Source organism: Rhinolophus sinicus, chromosome 2, assembly GCF_057876585.1.
Source record: "Rhinolophus sinicus isolate RSI-liver-muscle chromosome 2, RSI-T2T, whole genome shotgun sequence".
NCBI lineage: Eukaryota > Metazoa > Chordata > Mammalia > Chiroptera > Rhinolophidae > Rhinolophus > Rhinolophus sinicus.
This window is the reverse complement of record NC_142502.1, coordinates 145,859,323-145,880,805: the sequence shown is the minus strand read 5'-3', so window position 1 is coordinate 145,880,805 and position 21,483 is coordinate 145,859,323. Positions and strand designations below refer to the sequence as shown.

The window sequence follows — 21,483 nt, the reverse complement described above, 5'->3', positions numbered from 1 at the left end:
AGGAACATGTTCTTATTATTTTTCTCTAAAATTACTAAAATCAAGGCTATATACAGAATTCTATCAAAACAATTTGTTTACTTTGGAAACATACTAAAATGGAGTAAGAAAATCAATAAACATGCAAAGAAAATAGTAGGGAAAAAAGGCTCTCCAGTAGACCTTTTAACACATTTCCTTTTTTCCCTACCTTGTAAATTACCTAGGGAGTTTCTCATTAGCCATGATTTCCCAACACTGATGTCAATGTTTATTGCAAAGATTTGAAATAAAGATGCAAATGAAAAAAATGTTTAGGTGTATTTTACATTAATTAAGTAAGTAAATCATAACAAAAATAACATGCTGGATAAATGGCAAATATAAAAACTGATTTCATTATTGTATGTAACACATATTTTTTCCCTTTAAAAACAAAACAAAAAAAACCCAGTATCTTATCTATCTTTGACAATAAACATCTGAGATCCCATGGGCAAAATTACTTACTGATGGGAGGGAAATCCAAGCAGGCAGAAGGTAGGGGGTATCAGAACTGCAAGCTAGAATGAAAACAAGGAGCAGCCTGGGCTACAATTCTGACACTGACACACACACACACACACACACACACACACACACACACACACACACACACTGGTAAGGACTATTGTCTGGACAAAGGACTTGGGGTGTGAAGAGAAAAATATTGATGTCTAAAGTGAAGGAAGAATAAGGACCTTTGTTTGGGACCCTTTGTCTACCAGACTCTAGAGAGTACATGAAATTCTTGATCAAAGTTTGAAATCTGAGTATATTCCACACGTGAACTTAGGCTGAAATACACAATGATTGCATTGTGAGTTCCAACACAGGTACATAACAGAAAAGTTGTTCTTTATGTTGATAAATACCATACATTAAGTACCATATGGGAGTAATTATCTGGTATCTGATCTTGCTAGTTTTAATAGGGCATTAACATTTTTGTCTTATAATCTCCAATAACATAACTCAAAAATCCTCAAAAAATAACTGATTCAATAAAATGTACTTCATGTATACAAAATCCCATTTATGAAATATATTTCAAGTCTGACCTTCTCTTTCTGGAGTGAGCTTTTGTCTAAGAAGATGGTTTACAATGGCACTCATGCTGATAAAGCACTGGTGGCCCAGTGTGTCCCAGTTCATACTGCTCAGTATGTTTATCGCCTCATAGATCTCATCATAGTGAAGGTACTGGGAGACGATGTCTACCAGGCCCAGCTGTCCTCGCGTGAAGATACCTGCCACAAAAAAAACGTAAAATCAAGTAAATCCTTTAACAATAAAAAGTAGAATAACAAAAACAGAGTTAACTTTTCTATAAAGGAAAAATACAGTAACCATTTCTTGCATAAGTGCTAGAAATGTGGGATTTGTGGGTCCAAGAATAATATGGCTCTGCGGTTAAATCTTCATTTTAAATAACACTACCAACTCTATCTAGCTTACCCTAATCATTTCAGCACATGTTAACTAATTTATACTCTCCATAATCAAACTGCTTAGAATAAAAGTGAATAAGCATGAGATGAATTTTTAGGTAGACCATAATAGCTAACTCTATTTTTCCCATCAATTGTTTAGGCCTCTGTTACCGTGTTTCCCCGAAAATAAGACCTAGCCAGTCATCACCTCTAATGCATCTTTTGGAGCAAAAATTAATATAAGACCTGATCTTATTTTACTATAACATAAGACCGGGTCTTTGATATGATATATGATATGATATGATATGATATGATATGATATGATATGATATGATATGATATGATATAACATAACATGATATAACATGATATAATATGACATAACATAATATAACATGACATAACATAATATATACCAGGTCTTATATTAATTTTTGCTCCAAAGGACACATTAGAGCTGATTGCCCGGCTAGATCTTATTTTCGGAGAAACATGGTATATACATTTAAAAACAGGATTTTGATGTGAACAAAATTATTATTGACTATCATTAGTTCTAAATTGTATCTAGTCTTTAGCCCATGTACTTGGGGGGGTGGGTAGGTACAAATACCCATGACAAATATAATGTGACTATATAAATGCTTTTAACTGTTTTTATTAATGGGTACTCTCAATTGATAGTTTCTTCATAGATACCACATACCAATTTATTTTAAATTGGCATTAAGAGATTATTCTCTTCTATTAAAGTAAGAAATTACTTTAATCAATAGCAGTATTAATCCTGCTTTGATCCCCTTCACAACTAATATTTGTTATAAAATACCTTGGTAAATTATAAATACATTTGTTTATCCTTTTAAAATGAAAGAAAATCCACTTCTAATCTTAGAGGAACAAGAACACAAAACACATGGGGGAGTATTCTGTTCTAGTTTTATTTTAAATGAGACCTGGCTTATCTCATTTGAAACTAACAATTTCTGTGTAATTAAATGACAATAAACACTAGGGCTTTTAAGCAGGTTGTTATTTTAAAAATTTTTTTCAAAATGTCCGGCTATAAAATATTTTTTTCTTCAGCCAATGTTTATGGATTTGAGAGAGTCTACAAAAACTTCTCGGTACAAATAATCATAAAGCTAAATGAGAAAATGTATGTGAAACTATTTATAAGCTGTAAAGTACATAAAGTATTACTGCAATTCTTTTCATTACTAGCATCATCATCATCATCATCTAACTGCAATAGTTATAGGTTTCAGGATTTTAAAAAATATATTAGTGCATGAGAAAAATGCCAAAATGCTTCGTAGTAACTTCTGGTCACATCAAAATGTGAACTTGTGCTATGTCTAGCAGGACTCAGCTTGATAGCGAATCTGGGGAATTGCCTTGACTACTGAGCAATAAAACTTTACTATTCTTTGTTGTGTTGGTAGAATCCATGAATGCTACTGTCCAAAAACCTTCATTAGCCTGCAGTCAAGCACGGGAAGTCCTCATAAATCAGGGTGGTTCCTTAGCAGTAGATATTAATGTGTAGAAACTTTGCAGGAAACTGAAAATATCTGAAAATCTGTTGACTGTATCTATAGCCTATGCAATACTTCTCGCAAAAAAAAAGAACTGACTTTTGAGAAGAAAAGCTAACATATAATATAAACAAAATCAAATTGTGCAAAATGTGATAGAGAAAAATCTTTAAAAGTAGCCAAAAAAGGACACATAATGTACAAAGATATGAACTGCAAATTTTAATTCTGAAATTACGCAAGCCAGCAGACAACAGCAAGACATTTTTTAAATGTTGAGAGAGAAAAATGAGTTAACCTAAAATTCGACTCCTTTATAATAAAGAGTTGAAAATTCATGAAGATAATCTAAATGCACCTAACAACAGAGCTCTGAAATAATAAAGCAAAAACTGATAGAACTAAAAGGAGAAAAAGTCAATTCTACAACTATAGTTGGAAATTTCAGCACTTCTCTCTCATTAGTTGAGAGAACACATACACAGAAAATCAGTAAAAACAGAAAATACTTGAATAACACTATCAGTGATTTTGACCTAATTGACATATATAAAACACTTCCCACAACAACAGAATACACATTCCTTTTAAGTATACAAAGAACATCAACCAAGATGGGGCATATTCTGAGTGATAAAACAAACCTCAGTAAATTTAAATGTTTTAAACTAATACAGAGTACATTCTCTGACCACAACAGAATTAGATATCAATACAGAAAGATACCTGGAAAATATCCAAATATTTAGAAATTAACAAACATTCTTCCAAATAATCTATGAGTCAAAGAAGAAATTGCAAAGTAAATTAGAAAATATTTTGAAATAAATAAAAATTAAAATACTCGTATAACATCAAAATTTGTAAGATGTGATTATGGCAGTACCTAGAGGGAAATTTCTAGCTTTAAATGCTTCAATTAGAAAAGAAGAAAGGTCTAAAATCAACAATCCAACCTTCCACAATATGAACCTAAGGAAAGAAGAGTAAATTGTCCTAAAATAAAAGGAAATAATAAAAATAAGAAATAGAAACTAAACAAAGACTAGGGAAAAGAGAGGAACTCAAAAGCTGATTCTTTGAAACGATCAGTAAAATTGACCAACCTCTGCCTAAATTGAGAAAAAGAGAGAGAAGATACAACTTACCAATATCAAGAATAATCACTACAGAACTAGACATTAAAAAATGAGTGGATATAACTATACACAAATAAAAATAAATGAAATGGTTCCTTGAAAGACTTAAAACTATCAATGCTCATTCAAAAAGGAATAGATAACCTTCATTATTTGGATTTGAATTTGTAGTTAAAAAAAAAGAAACAAAACTTTTAAATACATGTACACACACAACCTGCATATCCAGATGCCTTCACTGGTCAATTCCCTCAAACTAAAGAGGAAATTATATCAATTCTACAAAACTCAAAATGTAAGCAGAGGGAACAGTTCCCAACTTATTTCATGATGTTAGCATTATACTGATACCAAAAATGACAAAAATATTACAGGAAAAGGAAAAGAAAACTACATACCAATATCTCCCATAAACAGATACAAAAACTATTAGCAAAATATTAGCCAAACAGTAATATATTAAATAGATAATACATCATGAACAAGAGAGATTTGTCCCACAAACACGAGGCTGCTGAAACATCTAAAAATAATCAATACAATTCACTATGTGACAACCCCTTCCCCACCATGTAATCACTTCAATAGATGCAGAAAAAGCACTTGAAAAAAATTCAACATCCACTCAAGACATCTCAGCAGACAAGGAATGGAAGGGGACTTCCTTAACCTAATAACATCATACTTATAGTGAAAGATTAAATGCTTTCCATTAAAGATTGGAAACAAAGCAAGAATGTCTTTTCTTGCCATTTCTATCTAATATATACTGGAGGAACAAGCTAGTATAATAAGGGAAGAAACAAAATAAAAGGCATGCAGGTCGGATAAGAAGATGTAAAACTATTTTTAATTGCAGTTGTCATAATCATCTATATAGAAAATCCTATGGAATCTATGAAAAAGTTCCTAGAGGTAAGACATGAATTTAAAAGGGTTCTAAGATACATGGTTATATTTTAAATTTTTATTTGTATATAATCCCAATGAACAATTAAAAACTGTAATTAAGAATACTATTTTAACAGCATCCAAAAACATGAACAAAATATGTACAAGATCTTTACACTTAAAACACTACTGAGAGAAATTAAAGAATACCTGAACAAATGGAGACAAATACTGTGGTTATAGACCAGGAAACTCAATATTGTTAAATTGTTATTCCACCCCAAATTGATCTATAGATTCAAAATAATCCCAATCAAAAATCTATGAGGTGTTTTTGCAGAAACTGACAAGTCGGTTTTAAAATTTATATAGAAATTCAAATATCTAGAACAGCCAAAACAATTTTGAAATAGAAGAACAAAGTTGGAGGACTCATAGAATCTGATTTCAAGACTTACTGTAAAATCACAGTAATTAAGACAGTGTGGTACTCCTTTAAGTACAGACATCTAGATCAGTGAAAGAGAAAACAGTCTGTTCATAGACACACATACATAGGGTCAAGGCAATTCCATGGAGAAGGGATCATCTTTCCAACAGTTGGTGCTGGAACAATTGAATATTTATATTAAAAAATTAATTTCAACCCATGCCTCACACCATATGAAAAATATTAATTTGAAATAGACCATAGACCTAACTGTAAGAACTAAAACAATAAAACTTCTAGAAGAAAACAGGATTAGACAAAGATATCTTAGGCCATAAAAAAGCAGAAGCCATAAAATAAAGAAATTTAAGAACTGGTTTTCATTGAAGTTAAAAACTTCTGCTACCTAAAACACTGTTAAGACCATGAAAAGGTAAAGTACAGGCTGGAAGACAATATTCACAATGCTAGTATCTTACAAAAGACTTATATTCAGAATATACAAAAACTCTTACTATTCAGTAATAAATAATCAAATTAAATTTGGGCAAAATATTTGAAGCTATACTTCATCAGAGAAGATACATGGCAAATAAGCTCAGAAAAAGATGCTCAGCTCTAATAGTCATCAGGGAAATGCAAATTAACATCACTACACACCCACTAGAATGGCTTAAATTAAGAAGACCATTAATGTCAAGTGTTACTGAGGATGTGGAGCAACTGCAACTCCAGAATAGTCCATTGCTTCTTAAGTTAAACATACACTTAGCATATGGCACAGCCATTCTACTCTTAGGTTTTTCCCAAGAGAAATTAAGATATATGTCCATACAAAGACCTGTACATTAGCTTCGATCTGGAAACAACCCAAAAGTCCATCAACATGTGAAAAGATACACAAATTGTGGTTTATCTATATAATGGAATACTACTCAGTAAAGGCAGATTTACAGATATGCACACCAATAGGAAAGATTTTCACATGCCGAGAGAAAGCAAGACACAAAAGAGTATTTTATGAGTTCATTTCTATGAAATTCTAGAAAAAGCAAATCTAGTATGTCATAACAGAAACTGGATCAATGCTCTTCAGCTTTGAAGGGGACAGGGATTGACTGCAAATGGCCTGAGAGAATTTTGGGGGGTGATGGAAATGTTCTGTATCTTGGTTGTGGTGGTAATCATAGGAATATATACATTTGTCAGAACTCACTGAATTGTATATTAAGACAGGTACATTTAATTTTATGTAAATTATACCTCAATAAACTTGAATTAAAAATCCATCATCTCTCTAGTTTGAAGAATACAGAATGCTGTCTCGAGTAGCAGTCCATTTGAAATGATATAATATCGAATTTTAAGATGACTAGGAATATGACAAAGTATCTGACATTTCTTTCCAGCAATACATTACCACCAATTACCACCTGGGTAAAGTATAATATTTAAATAACTCATTAAAAATAACTCTTTTGAAGAAAGAATACTTCTTACAAAATTGCTAAGAGAAAAATCATACTAATTTTTTTTTTTAATTAGTTTCAGGTTATACTAGTTTTTTAGTGACAGACACGCACACACACACACGTTGCCTCTGATTTTCAAAATCTTATGAGAGGGAAGATGTTTTATTTCTTAATGTTAGCACTTGAACATTTAACCTTTTCCCAACTTTCCAGGCTCTGTGAGAGCATTGCAGAGGCAAACTAGGTAGATGGAATACTATTAACATCACCACGGGAAAGAGGGAGCGTGAGAGCACATGGAGTGACTGGGGAGTTAGGTACATTAGTGCAGCCCAGCTGGGGAGATGAAGCCTGAGAGGCAGACAGGGGCTTATCAACTACTGAAGGATTTCAGGCTGGAGAATCCATGACCAAAACTGCACTATTAGATTAATCTGAGGGGTGGGGGGAAGGAAGGCAAAGATGGGAAGATAAGAAGGCAGAAGATTACAGAGGGCCACTGATTAATCATGGTAAAACAGGAAAGATCTAGATTAAGTTAATGACAGCAAGGTTGAATAGAATGTTATTGACAGTATTTAGAAGGCAGAACTGATTGGATATGGCATTAAGGGTGAGAGGATTCCAGGATGACTTTGGACTTGGGATTTTATCTGAATAACTGCACCATCCACCAAAATGGAGAATACAGAACTAGGTTTGGAAACAAAGACATTGACCTCTTTCTTGTCTGTACGTAATGAGTCTGAGGCTCATTACACCCTCTTGTGTACATCCAAGGCGAGGTATCCAGCAAGCCAGGTGAGTACGTGGCTGTGGAGTCAGGTGTGGTCTGGGCTGAAGTCAGAGATGAGACAGCAAAATAAAAAAATAAACTCTCAATCTGTATAAAATGAGAGCTAAAAACGGGACCTTAGAGAGCCTCAACATTTCACAAGTAGGCAGAAACGCATAAAAATGTGACAGAAAGTTGCATCTGGGGTCACAGAAGGCAAGTATGATAAGGGTTCAATGACAGTGGAAGTAATCATCAACCATCAAATGCTGAGAAGTCATTAAATAAATAAGAGCAATACACATATCAAGTATCATGTTTTCCTGAAAATAAGACCTAGCCGGACAATCAGCTCTAATGTGTCTTTTGGAGCAAAAATTAATATAAGACCCGGTATTATATTTATATTTATATTAATTATATTATATAAGACCTGGTATTAATTTATTGTAAGACAAGGTCTTATATAATATTATAGTAAGATAAGACCGGGTCTTATATTAATTTTTGTTCCAAAAGACGCATTAGAGCTGATTGTCCATCTAGGTCTTATTTTCAGGGAAACACAGTAGCAAGATTTGTATGGGGAGCAGGAAGGGTCACAAAGTAAAGGTGTCAAAGGGAATGCTGTAGGATCCAGAGTGGAAGTAGTGGTGGAATTAGTCTTGGACATGAGGAAGGGCTCCTCTTCCACTGAAATGAGACGATTTATGTACATGTAGGTAAGTGGTGCTTAGTTGGTTGGGTGGGAGGTGAGTGGCTGAGGAGAAGATGAACTTAATGAAGAGCCAAATAAAAGATGAGATTCTCTGTCGATGGGGCAGGGAGCTAACCGTGTGAATTTAAAGAGAGCAATGAAGGTTGAAAAGGTACTGTTGAGAATGGAGAAGCTTTAATATCTCAGTAATATAATTAGGGACTCCTTTCAAATAATTAACCTCAGTCTATATATGTGAAAATATGAAATAATGATTGTCAGGTAAAGATATTACGGTTACATATTGTTTTGTATGAAATAGTACTTCTTGGCTTTTAAATGGGAGGATGACACTTCTAGCTCCCTCCTGAAGAAGACATGTTCTTCAATTATTCTAATAATAGTGGTGATGGCCTTTTAATCCCCATTGCATTTGATCGATGATTACAAAGATTTAGAATGGAAGCTCTAGCCTTGGAACAGTTTTCCTTCAACATTACACTAACTGACCTGTTCTAAGTGTCAAACTCCAAAAATCTTAGCACACTGGCACAAACCACTGCCACGTTTACATATGACAACGTTCTATTTTAAACTATGATCTATCTCAGCTTCTTAAATTGCAAGCTATACCTTTCATGTCAAAAATTCCAAAGGCTTGCATAACAAGCATATGAAAAAAAATCTCATAAATGCTCCCTAGTAGGGAAACTGCACATGCAACTACCTGTTTATATATGCAGTAACTTGAATTATACATGAAAATTCCACATGGATGCCCAGAATCAGCACTGTGTTAATTCAAGAAGTATATTAAAATTTTTGGATGTATTTAGTAGCAGATCCTAAGAAAAATCTGTCATTTAAATGGGGTTTTCTTGAGAGAGAGAGAGAGAGAGAGAGAGAGCTGCTAGTTGGAATCTACTGTTTCAAGGAATCTACTCTTTCTAAGGAGAAAAAAAATAATCTGTAATAAACATTAATCTTATAATATATTTTTAAAATCCTAGGAAACTCCATATTTAGGTCTTTTAAAGAGACTGTGAAACTTCCCTATCCTATAAAACGTAAGATTCGTATTAAAAATAAAATTTAAGTGACAAATGTCAGTTGCAGAAGTTATCACCTTTTCATTTGAATGCTTGACTTCTATTGGATAATTCTCTTCCAAGAGACCTTCTTGGGAAAAAGAGGTGACAGCCAACTCATTGCCTAATTGATTTAGGAACAGTGCCTAGGGAGACAGTCCAATTAAGTTTACAAGCTGGCAATTAGCAGGAAGCCCTCTAAATCCCTACACCAAGAGCCTGTTTACTTTAGTAAGAAGGTAAATGTGCTAGAGATAGGAAGAGAAAGCTGTGCTTTTTGCAAAAGCTGTTGTGAGTAGGCCCATAAGGGATGGCTGGAGAAAAGCTAGGTACATGTGGGCAGACAGCCTTCTGTTTGACAGGTAACTAGGTAATTTATAAAAGGGTGTGTGTGTGTGTGTGTGTGTGTGTGTGTGTGTGTGTGTGTTTTAACAGACATGCAAAACATCTAACATCCACTTTAATGAGTGTTGTATATGGAGACATACAACTGTGAAACATGCAGTGGGGCAAAGCAGACCTCGATAATCTCATAATAAATGAGATTCCAAACATTTTTTTCTTGGACAATATTAACATTACAAATAGATTTATTTGTATTTTTATTATGTGACAAAACATAGCCCTTATAATATCCATTATATTTTTCAGGTTAATCAAGTCATTTTTACTAGATTTATTTCATATATTTAATTTCAGAAGCAAGTAGATCCATAAAAAAACAAAGTAAACTGACAGCTATTTTATAAACACTAAAATGTCTTAGAAACTTAACTTCGTGCCACCGAGCCAAATTTTGTAAGGGGTTTTAAATGTATTTATTTTTCTATGTTTTTAAGTAGCAGTAATGTGCTTTAATTAAAATCTTTTTTTTAAACCTAAGTGAGTTTCTTTCAAGAATGTTATACAAAACTACCTAAAGAATATCATATATTCCAGGGCATAGCTGGTAATGTAAAATTACAAAGACAACTAAATCATCATAATAAAATTTTGTTTTAATGTTTCCTGATTGAAATGGGCTATATTAATATACAATTTTCATAATATTGATAAATCTTTTTCAATATTTTTATCTAAAAGGGAAACAAAAAAAGTTATTCAAATATATTTAGCAATTCTAATTAAACATTTGCTTTCTCTTCCAAAACACTTGCTTTAAACAATTCCAATCTGGGAAGCAATGGACACCTATAATCTAAAATAATTTTGGTAGAAAAAGTATTACATTCCTGCTACACAGAATTTTTAATGGGCATATTGAGTGCTTTTAAAATATTCACACACCTATTTATTAAGGAATTTTTTTAGTAGACAGCTTATTTTGATAAGTATCAAATGTGAAGGTTCAGGCTTTTTATTCATCACAATGGATAATTAGCACAATTTCTAAATACTTCAATATCTAATGTTCCTTGACACTTAAAAAATCATCCACAAAGCTTTCTTAAAGAAACTATATAAAATGTTTGAGAGGCAAGCATATTTATGGGATGACAAATAGGAAATCTACATTCTAAGACTTGTTTTAGTGTCTTAATTATAATATAACCATCATAAACACTTTACTTACTCACCAACTTCTTTGACTTACCAAATTTAAACAAAAGTACACCCAAAGGTCCTCTGTCAAATCTGAGGAAGAGGAGATCATAGATGTCCCCACTTTCAGGCTTCTGAGAAACAACTTGCGGAGCTATCCACTGCATTTGAACAAGACTGCTGGAAACATCAAAACATTTATTGAATTGCAGAGTCTCCCTGGGTGAGCGGTCTTCAGCCAAGAGCTGGATGTGAATAGGGGATAGAGCCATATCAAAAATTTGCAGCTCTCCTTGGCTGCTGCCAACTAGCAGAATTGTGCCACTTGGGTGGCAGCTTATTAATGAAGGCAAAAGTTCAGCCTGGGCTAAGAGAGTCACTCTACGGTGAGTTTCATAAAGAATTACTGAAGAATCTTCACAGCCCAGAATCAGTTTGTCTTCAGTAACATTCCTGCAACAGCTAATGGCCTTTGATCTTAGTGGTATTCTGGTGACTGAGACACACTGGATTTTGTTCCGAACACATTCATAGATGCAACTGTCAGCCATGGGCTTTTTGTCTACACTGATGGAGTGCTCCACTGTCAACACCTGATAAGTCTGTTTGGTGCCAAAGCGAACATCCAGTGGATCCCATTCTGTGCGGACAGAACTCAGAACCTGTAAGAAATGTATATAGTATGTTCACATAGACCTTAGTATTTCTTCAGCTGTAATACATGGGCCTGCATATTAATACAGTATCCTTTTGAAGGACATCAATTATTACTTTAAACATCATCAAGATCTAAGTATGTATGTCTGTGTATAAAATCTCAAATAGAACACATATGTGATATGTAATAGCACAGGTGCAGAAATTAACCTATTAGATTTTAACTTGAACACTTTATTTTAGAAAGCCTGTTAATAACTAACAGACAAGTATGTCCCACAGTATACAAAAACTAACTAAGGTAGGTTTTTAGTAAAATAATATGCTTAGCAGAATATCTAAAATTATTAGAAGTCTTATTTTTAAAAGGATGAATAGAAAGAACTTGAAACAGTTTAGCTAATCTCCTTCTCACCCACTATCCTTTCCAATTCTGAAATTTTTGGTACATCATTTACTAGAAATATATTTCTAATTAGTAGGGCAGGATAGGCAAAGGAAAAAACATCAGAAGCCTACTGACAATTTTATAGAAATATTTTACTATCAGAAAAGATATGAAGGGTTAAGTAGACAAATGACCAACAGAAAAAATAATGCAATGCACTGATTTAAAATAATAATAAAAAACAATTAAGACCTGGTAAGTAATATGAATTGTCAATACCTGTGAAGCAAAAATTTTAAAAAGCATCTTTGGTGTTAAAAGGTACAAGAAATACCAAGACAGAAAAAAATAAAACAACAGGCCATTGGGCTTATTTATATAATGCAGGAGACCAAGGATCTGGAGAATAGAATTAAAGTGGTATTAAATATTTTCTAACACTTTGTCAAAATCTTCAAAAGCAGATGCAGAAACATTAAAGGCACACTTCTACACATGATAAAATCTCATAGAACTACCAACACACATACAAAAATGCATGTAAAATCTGATGAAATCCAACTAAGGCCTCTTTCTGAGTTAACAGTATTGTACCAAGGGCATTTTCCTGCATATGACAATGCACTATAGTAACATGAGATACTATCATTGGGGCAAACGGGGAAAAGTACAGGAAGGGAATTCGCTTTTAGCAATTTTAGCAATGACTTCAGTAGTTTCTTGAGAGCCAAACTATTTCAAAATTAAGTTATTTTTTTAAAAGGCACCAAATACATCCATAGTACATAGTGCTGCCTTGGGGAAGAGGGGTTGATGTGAATTAAAAAAAAAAAAAAATCATCCTATACATCATTACCAAACTAATCTTCTTAAACTAAATGTTTTTACTCTCACTTCCTGGTTCAAACCCTTCATTGGTTACCCGTCCAACTAATGAATTTTTATTCCCTTGCCTGGAATGCAAGAGTTGTAGGACTCATATCTAACTCCTTCCCTCCTTCACACTCTCTTTGCTTGTTTTTCTTTTTTGTCTTATAAACACCCTGTTTCCCCGAAAATAAGACCTAGATGGACAATCAGCTCTAATGCGCCTTTTGGAGCAAAATTAATTTAAGACCCGACATTATATTAATTATATTGTATTATATTATATTATATTATATTATATTATATTATATTATATTATACCCGGTCTTATACTAAAATAAGACTGGGTCTTTTATTAATGTTTGCTCCAAAAGATGCATTAGAGCTGATTGTCCAGCTAGGTCTTATTTCGGGGAAACATGGTATTTGAATATGAGTTATATGCCAGGCACTGGTCCTGTGTCCTGGGGATATAGACGTTAAGTCTTCATCCTCAGAGAACATACACTCTATCGGCTAAAGACAAGGAAACAATTCACAAGCAAACATCTATCCATAGGATGTTAGTGATCCTATATGCATATTTCCCAAGTACTATTAAGAAAAATAAAGCAAAGTAAGCGGAATAAGGAGCAGCAGGAGTGGGGAGGGGAGTTTATATAGAGAGGTCAGGACAGGCCTTTCTGATAAAGGTGACCTGAAAGAAGTGAAGGGTGAGCCATGCAGCCATTTGGTAGAAGAGAGCTCTGGGCAGAAGAAATAAACATCCTGAGTTGGGGCTCTTGGCCTGATCAAGAAACAACAGGAGACAGACCGGGCTAGAGAAGAGGAGCAAGGAAGAAAGTATGTAGTGGGAATTGGGGAAGGGAAACAAATTATGTAGTAGTAGCTTGTAGGTTACTTTGTAGGGACTTTTGGCTTTTTCTCTAAATGAGATGAGAAGCCGTAAGCAAAGGAGGGACAGGATCTGACTTGCAAATTCTGGTGCTATCTCCTAGTTTCCCCCTCATTACTGTGAGTTCAAACTAAAACGTGCCCTGCATTTTCCCAGCTCTGTAACTTGTTAAATTAATTAAATGAGGAGGCTATTAGCCTGATGTGGCTCTAATGCCCTGGGGGCCTACATAAAGCAAACCAAAATCTAGGCCTGTAAGTGCCTCAAAGTTACAAAATCAAAACGCTAAGGACAACCAGTCACAAGTAGCCAACTAGGCTTTAAGCTATAGCCCATCAAATAATTTCCTTTCTTTGCTTCTGCACTTTCACTGTCTAAGCCTTTCCCCTAGCCTCTGGAGTGGAGCGCTCCTAGCCACTTCCAGTTTGGTGCTGCCTGATTGGAATTGATTTTTGCTCAAATATACTCTCAAATTTTTAAATATGTCTCAGTTTGTCTTTTAACAACTTCACTTATGTCCTCTGCCTGAAACCCACACTCTTCACCTTGAGACTCAGTTTTTTCCTTCCAACTACACTCACCTTGAAAATGGTATCCCAGTTTCCGGTTCCTTCCAGCCAGGCAGCTTCCCTCCTTCCTCTGATATCATCTCCATACCCCCTTCCCTACTCCAACTTGGCCAATGACTTTCTGGTGACATTCAGCCTTTTATTTAATTCTAATGTTTGGTCATATGGCCTTATTTTCACTGTACGCTTAAAAAAATAAACTGTTTTATCTATTTCAAACTTTTTTTGTGTGTGTATCCTTGTAGCAGCTAGCCAAAAGCTATGCAGGTAGTAGTTATGCGATAAACTTTTTAAAACTATGAATTTTTTTGAAAAAACAAACACTGTAATGCTGCTTAAAATATCGTACTTCCAGAAAGCTTAACCCCCCTCGTCTACTACCCCCTGACATCTTCTATAGCTGTTACAATTCCATTGACTCTATTCCCTATGTAGCAGACTAGGAGGGCGGTTATCACTTTGTGAGGGGTGTAAATGTCTAATCATATTGTTTTGTACACATGTGGAAGATAATTTTAAACATTGAAAAGATGTAGTTTGAAAGTTAATATGAAGCTGATTTCATTTATTTACAGTATTTAGCACTCTGCCTGGGATATGGTAGTAGCTCAATAAACACGACTGACTGAATATATTTTAAATAAGACATACAAAGTTCATTCTTAATTTCATGATTTTAAATTTATTTAAAATTCATACTTATGTGATTTTTAAAGATAATATTATTAGAAAAGAAACATTTCAGTCTATGAAAATAAGAAATCTGGACAATAAGTATATGGATATTGCCATGATAAAGATATCATATACTATAATAAAATAAGCAATGAGCAATAGTAAGTATGTAGTAAGAGTAAATCTGCACAGGGAAATATTTATAAATAATTTGATTGACACAGCACAGAACCTTACTGAAAAAGTTCAGGTTAAAAAAAAGCTGAAATGATACTTGGATGTTACCTAATATAATATTAATGTTTTTAATTGAAAGAAGTAGTAGACTGGGATTCCAATTAGAAGACATTTTATGTATAAGTAGAAAGAAAGAGATAATATCAATAAAAATGGGCTCAGCTGAAATATAACAATGAGATGCAGGGGAAGAAAATTCAGTTTCAGTTTTTCTATGAAAATGCTAATGTGCTGGACTAAGATTATGAAAATAAAGTGTTACACCTACATTTTCAGTAGCCTTTTAAAGTTCTGTTAGCAGATCATTTGCAAATAAGTTGAAAATACCAAATGCAATTATGTAGTTATTGCAAAATACCAAGAAAGAACACACACTTTTTAAAATCCAAACTTGCACAGACTAAGACATCTCTTATTTTTTTATTTTTGCAGCCAGATTTTCCTCCCAAAATGAACTTAGACTGAAATACTAGTCAGGAGATAATCAGCCAAGATAGAATGCTAAGATGAAAAACCAAATACCGTGTTCCCTTAAAATAAGACCTAGCCGGACAATCAGCTCTAATGCGTCTTTTGGAGCAAAAATTAATATGAGACCCAGTCTAATTTGGTCTTATTTTCGGGGAAACACAGTATGGTGGGTAGTGAAGGGAGAAATGCTAAGTGATAATGCCCTGAAGAAAAACCACAAAGGAGAGAAAAGAATCCAAAAAGAGAGAACTGTGGCTAGCAAAGTAATCTAGCAAAATTAATTTGGAGTCTACTCCCACCTTCAGTGAGATGTTGCTATCCTCTACAAACGTCATGATCAAGAATTCCCCTTTCTCATTGAGTTCTTCTCTCTCTCTCTCTCTTTCTCCTTCCTTCCTTCCTTCCTTCCTTCCTTCCTTCCTTCCTTCCTTCCTTCCTTCCTTCCTTCCCTCCTTCCCTCCTTCCCTCCTTCCCTCCTTCCCTCCCTCTCTTTATTTTGCATCCCTCCCTCCCTTCCTTCCTCATTTAGGTATAATTGACATACAACATTATATTAGTTTCAGGTGTACAACATAATGGTTCGATATTTGTATGTACTGCAAAATGATCACCTCAATAAGTCTTAATATCATCACCACACATAGTTCCAAATTTTTTTTCCTGTGATGAGCACTTTTAAGATTTATTCTCTTAACAAATTTGAGTTCTTGGTCTTAATCCTATCTTCAGGTACTCCCCTGATTTGGTGAATTCTGAAATCTAATAATTCTTTAAAAAGTCTTAAAATATATGCCAGAGGTTTCAGGAACTGGTCATTAGAATTCAAATGAGAATGTCTGTGATAAGAACAGTGTCAAAAGTTCTAACAAAGGCACTGTGAATAGGCAAACAATGAGAAGGGGAAGAACAGAGATGAGAAAAGACAGACTTTTATACTGTGTGGTGATCTGCTGAAAGTCAGATCAGAAGGAAAAGATCTCTGCTTTAATTCTAAGGTAATAGGAGGGTACACGGAAGAAAAGCACAAAAACACAGAAGGTATGTTAGCTAAACCACAGGCTACGCAACGTTAGAAGAGGTCAATGAAGGGAGATTGTGATACCAGACAAGAGAAGGATGACCATGGTCCAATGTTTTATTTTTTGTTGTTTTGCTTTTTCCTTTTTAAAGAAAACTGTGCGGTAAAGAAAGAAATGGTAACCACTGAAAAATTCAAGCTAAGAAAGAGCAGAAAAGATACAGTCCTAAGAGTTTTGGAATTTCCAGATTTCAAGCATAAACAAGTTGGTAGTATCATTCGAAAAGTGAATTGTTTTAGTCAAGTTTAAATCAGTCAGCTTTAAGGGTGAAACTAGTTGAAAAAATGTACAAGATGATTTTATTTTTATTCTTACAAAGCTAAATTTGAAAAAAGAAAATAGAACTGAACCAAAAGTCTTCAAAAGAGGAATAGCATGAAGACGGAAAGGTATATGCAGTTAACATGATTGATGCCTTCTCTGGAAGATATTTAAGAAAAAAAGGAAAGCACAAAAAGCAGAAAAGCAATCACAGTGATCTGGAGACAGGCTCAAGATTCTCACGTTTCATGGTTAGCTAGAGAAGCTGCCTATTATAACCCCTTTAAAATCATCCAATATGTAAATCAGAAAAGAACTTTATTTAGAGAGCCCTTTTCTGGAACTGAAAACTTACACCAGTGGGTAGCCAGGTTATTTAAAAGATTATGCAACAACCAAAAGTTCTTAGCTTATCACTAGAATTTATTCTTAAATCTACATTCTTCCCTCACTTTGCAAAAATTTTTAAGATAAAAAGACACATTTTATTTTTAATTCTTTATTATGAAACATTTAAGACACACATAAAAGTAGAGAGAACAGCATGATAATGTGAAAGCCAGCTTTCTGAAATACTATCCTTTTGCTAAAATTTTTCTCAAGAAATAAAATATCAGACACAATGAAACCTGCCAGATTTTCATTGCCTTCCCTCTCTCCCCAGAGGCAATACTATTATGAATTTGGTATTTACTCCTATCACATTATTACCACATCAATCTAGAACAATCCTGAACAACACATAGCATTGTTCTGAATGCTTCAAAATTTTATATAAATGCTATCATACCGTATCACACTATAATTCCTTTGTGCTCAACTAATTTTTCTGGGATTTAATCATATAGCTCTAGTTCCTTCATTATAACGTCTGTATAGCATTCCACCCTCTAAATACTATACCACTGTTTCTAAGTTGCTCTCCATAGCAATTTACTAATTTACCTATCAGCAGTGAATGAGAGTTCCCTATTGCTCCATAGCTTTACTTATCCAAATATATCATCTAAAAGCAAAATAGTAATAATTGTTTTCAAATGGCTACATCTGTTACTTTTAATAGCTTTCAATGAAATCCGTCTTCAATTAAATCTATACAAATGTCTTACAAGCTTAGAAAAATAGACATTGCTCGAGGAAATACAAACATTCCCTTATCCATAATTTTTAGTATGTGAAAGGTATCAACTTATATGTCTGTGTATTAATAAAATCCTCTAATTCACAGAATTACTTGTTATAACAATCAACACAATATAGAAAAAAGTTATTTCATGAAAGAAAAGACAAATAAATCAATGGAACAGAATAAGGAACCCAGAAATAGACCCAGAGATCAGATCAGCTGACTATATCTGACAAAGTAGTAAAGATGATTCAACGCTAAAAGGATTGTCTTTTCAATAAACAGTGCTGAAACAACTGGAAACCCATATGCAAAAACATGAATATACACACGGGCCTTAAACCTTTCACAAAAAGCTGGTTCAAACTAAAAGTGTTTACTATGACCATGAATATAGCATCCCTGATTGTGGCAAAGTGGCAATGGTAGCACTATAGTTTTTGAATCTCTCTAAATCTCCACATAAAAGAGATGGTTCAACTGAATAGCAAAACCAAATCCCATAGATGAGTAAATATGGATTAAAGGAGAGAGAGCACTGTATGTAATGACTCTATACTTCAATAATGTAAATAAAGTATAACTATTTAAAAATGGAAGAGAAATGAGAAAACATAGGCAAAAAGTTTTTCAATGCTCTCAGTAATTTACATTAGTAGTACCAGTCTTATGATTATTCTAAGGCTGTTAGGTGTGGACTGTGGGATAAAGTAAACAAGTAATTATGAGATACTATAATTCATTCCCTGTGTCCCTGCACTAGGATTTTCAGCATGAAAGAGAGGAGATGCAGATATAATACAGAAAAGGTTAAATTAAAAACCACATAATCCTGAGTTTGAGTTACAGTATCAATATCAACTCATTCTGAATACAGGTATATATGTATAAAATCTCTAGCTCTCTCTACTAAAGAAACCTGGAAACAATGAGCAACCCATTAACAACAACACAATATTCCTATGTGCTTAAAATGCCATTTCCATTAAAAGAAACCAGAATTTATTAAAGAAATGGCTATTTCTAGGTCTGGGGCAGGAAATGTACAAGATGAGCATGGAACATGCTGTCATACCAGATAGCAGGGAAGCTACCCAAGACCATTGAGGTCATGAGAAAAAGAGGAGCCAAATTGAACAATCACCCACTGGCCAAAGATAAGACAATCTGAGCTTCCAAAAGAATAACAATTACAATTTATGAAAACCATTAAGTCAAATATGTTCAAATCCATGAATTAATAATGCTGTTTAAAAAACAAAAACTAACTGGTTACCTTTCAGGGAGTGATAGGCAACCAATTCATTATCTTGAAAACTGGTAAATAAAAGGAAAGAAATAGACATTTATCCTAATTATATTATATGAAGGCAACCATTGGAAAAATGAATAGATTAGTGGAAGTGTCTTTTTATAAAAGTATCCCAATTAATAAACGAAAACTAATAATCTAATTAGAATATCATCATTTTGCAACCTGAGGAATTAATGGATTTTTTTTTAAAGTGGGGAATATTGGGGAACAGTGTGCTTTTCCAAGACCCATCAGCTCCAAGTCAAGTTGCTGTTTTTCAATCTAGTTGTGGAGGGTGCAGCTCACTGGCCCATGTGGGAATTGAACCGACGACCTTTGTGTTATGAGCACCGCGCTCTAACCAAGTGAGCCAACCAGCTGCCCCAGAGCGGATTTATGCATTGAGCATCCATAGCTGCTAACATCAAAAAAGACAACCGAAAAAGAGAGATAGAAACTGATACTATGCACCTTCTGATAAAATAACACACCGTCCCTTACAGTCTTGCCAAAACTGATGACTAACGTACAGAATTTTAAAAAGACAGAGAAACATGCTGAACCACACCATGATTATGCAAACAACGAAGTCCAGATGTAGGACACTGTAGTTCAACAGATAACTTTTTTTTAATTGAAGTTTATTGGGGTGACAACTGTTAGTAAAGTTACATAGGTTCCAGGTGTACAATTCTGTAATACATCATCTATACAGCATGTTGTAACTTTTAAGGAAAAGAAAGGAATACAATGGGAACTTGTAGATTTAAAGAGATTTTAAATAAGAGACACATTTAAGTGTTTTAAGTGGATAATATTAAACTACAGTTTTAGGAGATGCACATTTAGGTAATAAAAACTATATGAATATGTATGTGAAAATTATTAAAAGTCATGATAGAGGTCACTTTGGGGGCCCAGGAAGAAGTTGACAGAGTACATGGTGGTATTTTGGGTGCCTGGCAAAGTTCTATTCCTTGATCTGAGTGTGGTTCCAGGGTCCTTTGTAATAGCTTATTAAAATATATACTTATGTTGTTTGATATTCTTTATGTATGTTTTGTAATAAAAAGATTAAAAAAAATCATCCCTAAAATGGAAAATCTTTGTTATGTGGTTAAAAGCTAACGCAGTACATACATTTTGTTGGAACAAATGTTTTTTAAATATTTTGGCTTTTCAAGTTCAATGTATTTAATACTGCTTTCTGACTGCTTCTTTTATCAAATTATACTGTATTAAAAGTTGGTCACAAGTCTTCCTTTCCCAGAAGTTGATGCTCCTTTAAATCACTGCAAAAATGGTTTTTAATTTTTATAGGATTTTTTCCTATACAGTTATCTTTGTAAAGTTATACATCCCTAGCCCTGACAACAGGTTTTAAAGTTTAATAGCTCTGCTTATGTGGTTTTGATTAATTTGCTAAATTAATCAAATAATCTTTTGTGAGTAAGGTATCTTAAAATAAACACCATACTCAGAAAGCATTACCAAATCAATACAGCTGAAAAATTAAACTACCTGCTCAAATAAAAGGTAAAGGAAGAATAAACTATGTTATCTTATTTTGACAAAGTGAATGAATTAAATAGGATGATGGCAGTAACTTTCCAAAAGGAAGTACAAAGAACACGTATAATTTAAATAAAAATACTACCGTGTTATATATGATAATGCATACATACACTATTAAAAACTGCTTTCAAATGAATTCACTGATAAAATTTTTCACTATCGTATATTTTTCAAAAGAAATTTTCTCCCTAGACTACATAACTCTCTGCTTTATGCTTTTAATTAAGATATGTACTGTTGTTTAGAGCTCTGTGGTGTGAAATTAGACCAGCAGTTTTCTAATATCCATAAAATAAATAAAAAAATGTTCCTTCTCTGACAGGCAGATAATTCAGTCACAGAGAGCTTATTTCTATGTTTCCT

At 33.7% G+C, this 21,483-nt stretch overlaps 1 protein-coding gene across 11 annotated transcripts in view; it reads right to left on the bottom strand.

The window, feature by feature from the left end:
• The window catches only part of WDPCP (WD repeat containing planar cell polarity effector), a 307,863-nt gene that overhangs the window by 150,902 nt on the left and 135,478 nt on the right, over positions 1-21,483 (bottom strand). For all 11 annotated transcript variants that reach the window (XR_016020448.1, XM_088796122.1, XM_019717842.3 and 8 more), the window contains 2 exons: positions 11,079-11,688; positions 1,080-1,268 (listed from right to left, as the gene is read on the bottom strand). Coding sequence is in view for 10 of the 11 variants with exons in the window: in XM_088796122.1 (XP_088652248.1) it covers positions 1,080-1,268; positions 11,079-11,688 (799 nt within the window). In the remaining variant the exon portion in view is untranslated. The remainder of the gene's footprint in view (positions 1-1,079; positions 1,269-11,078; positions 11,689-21,483) is intronic.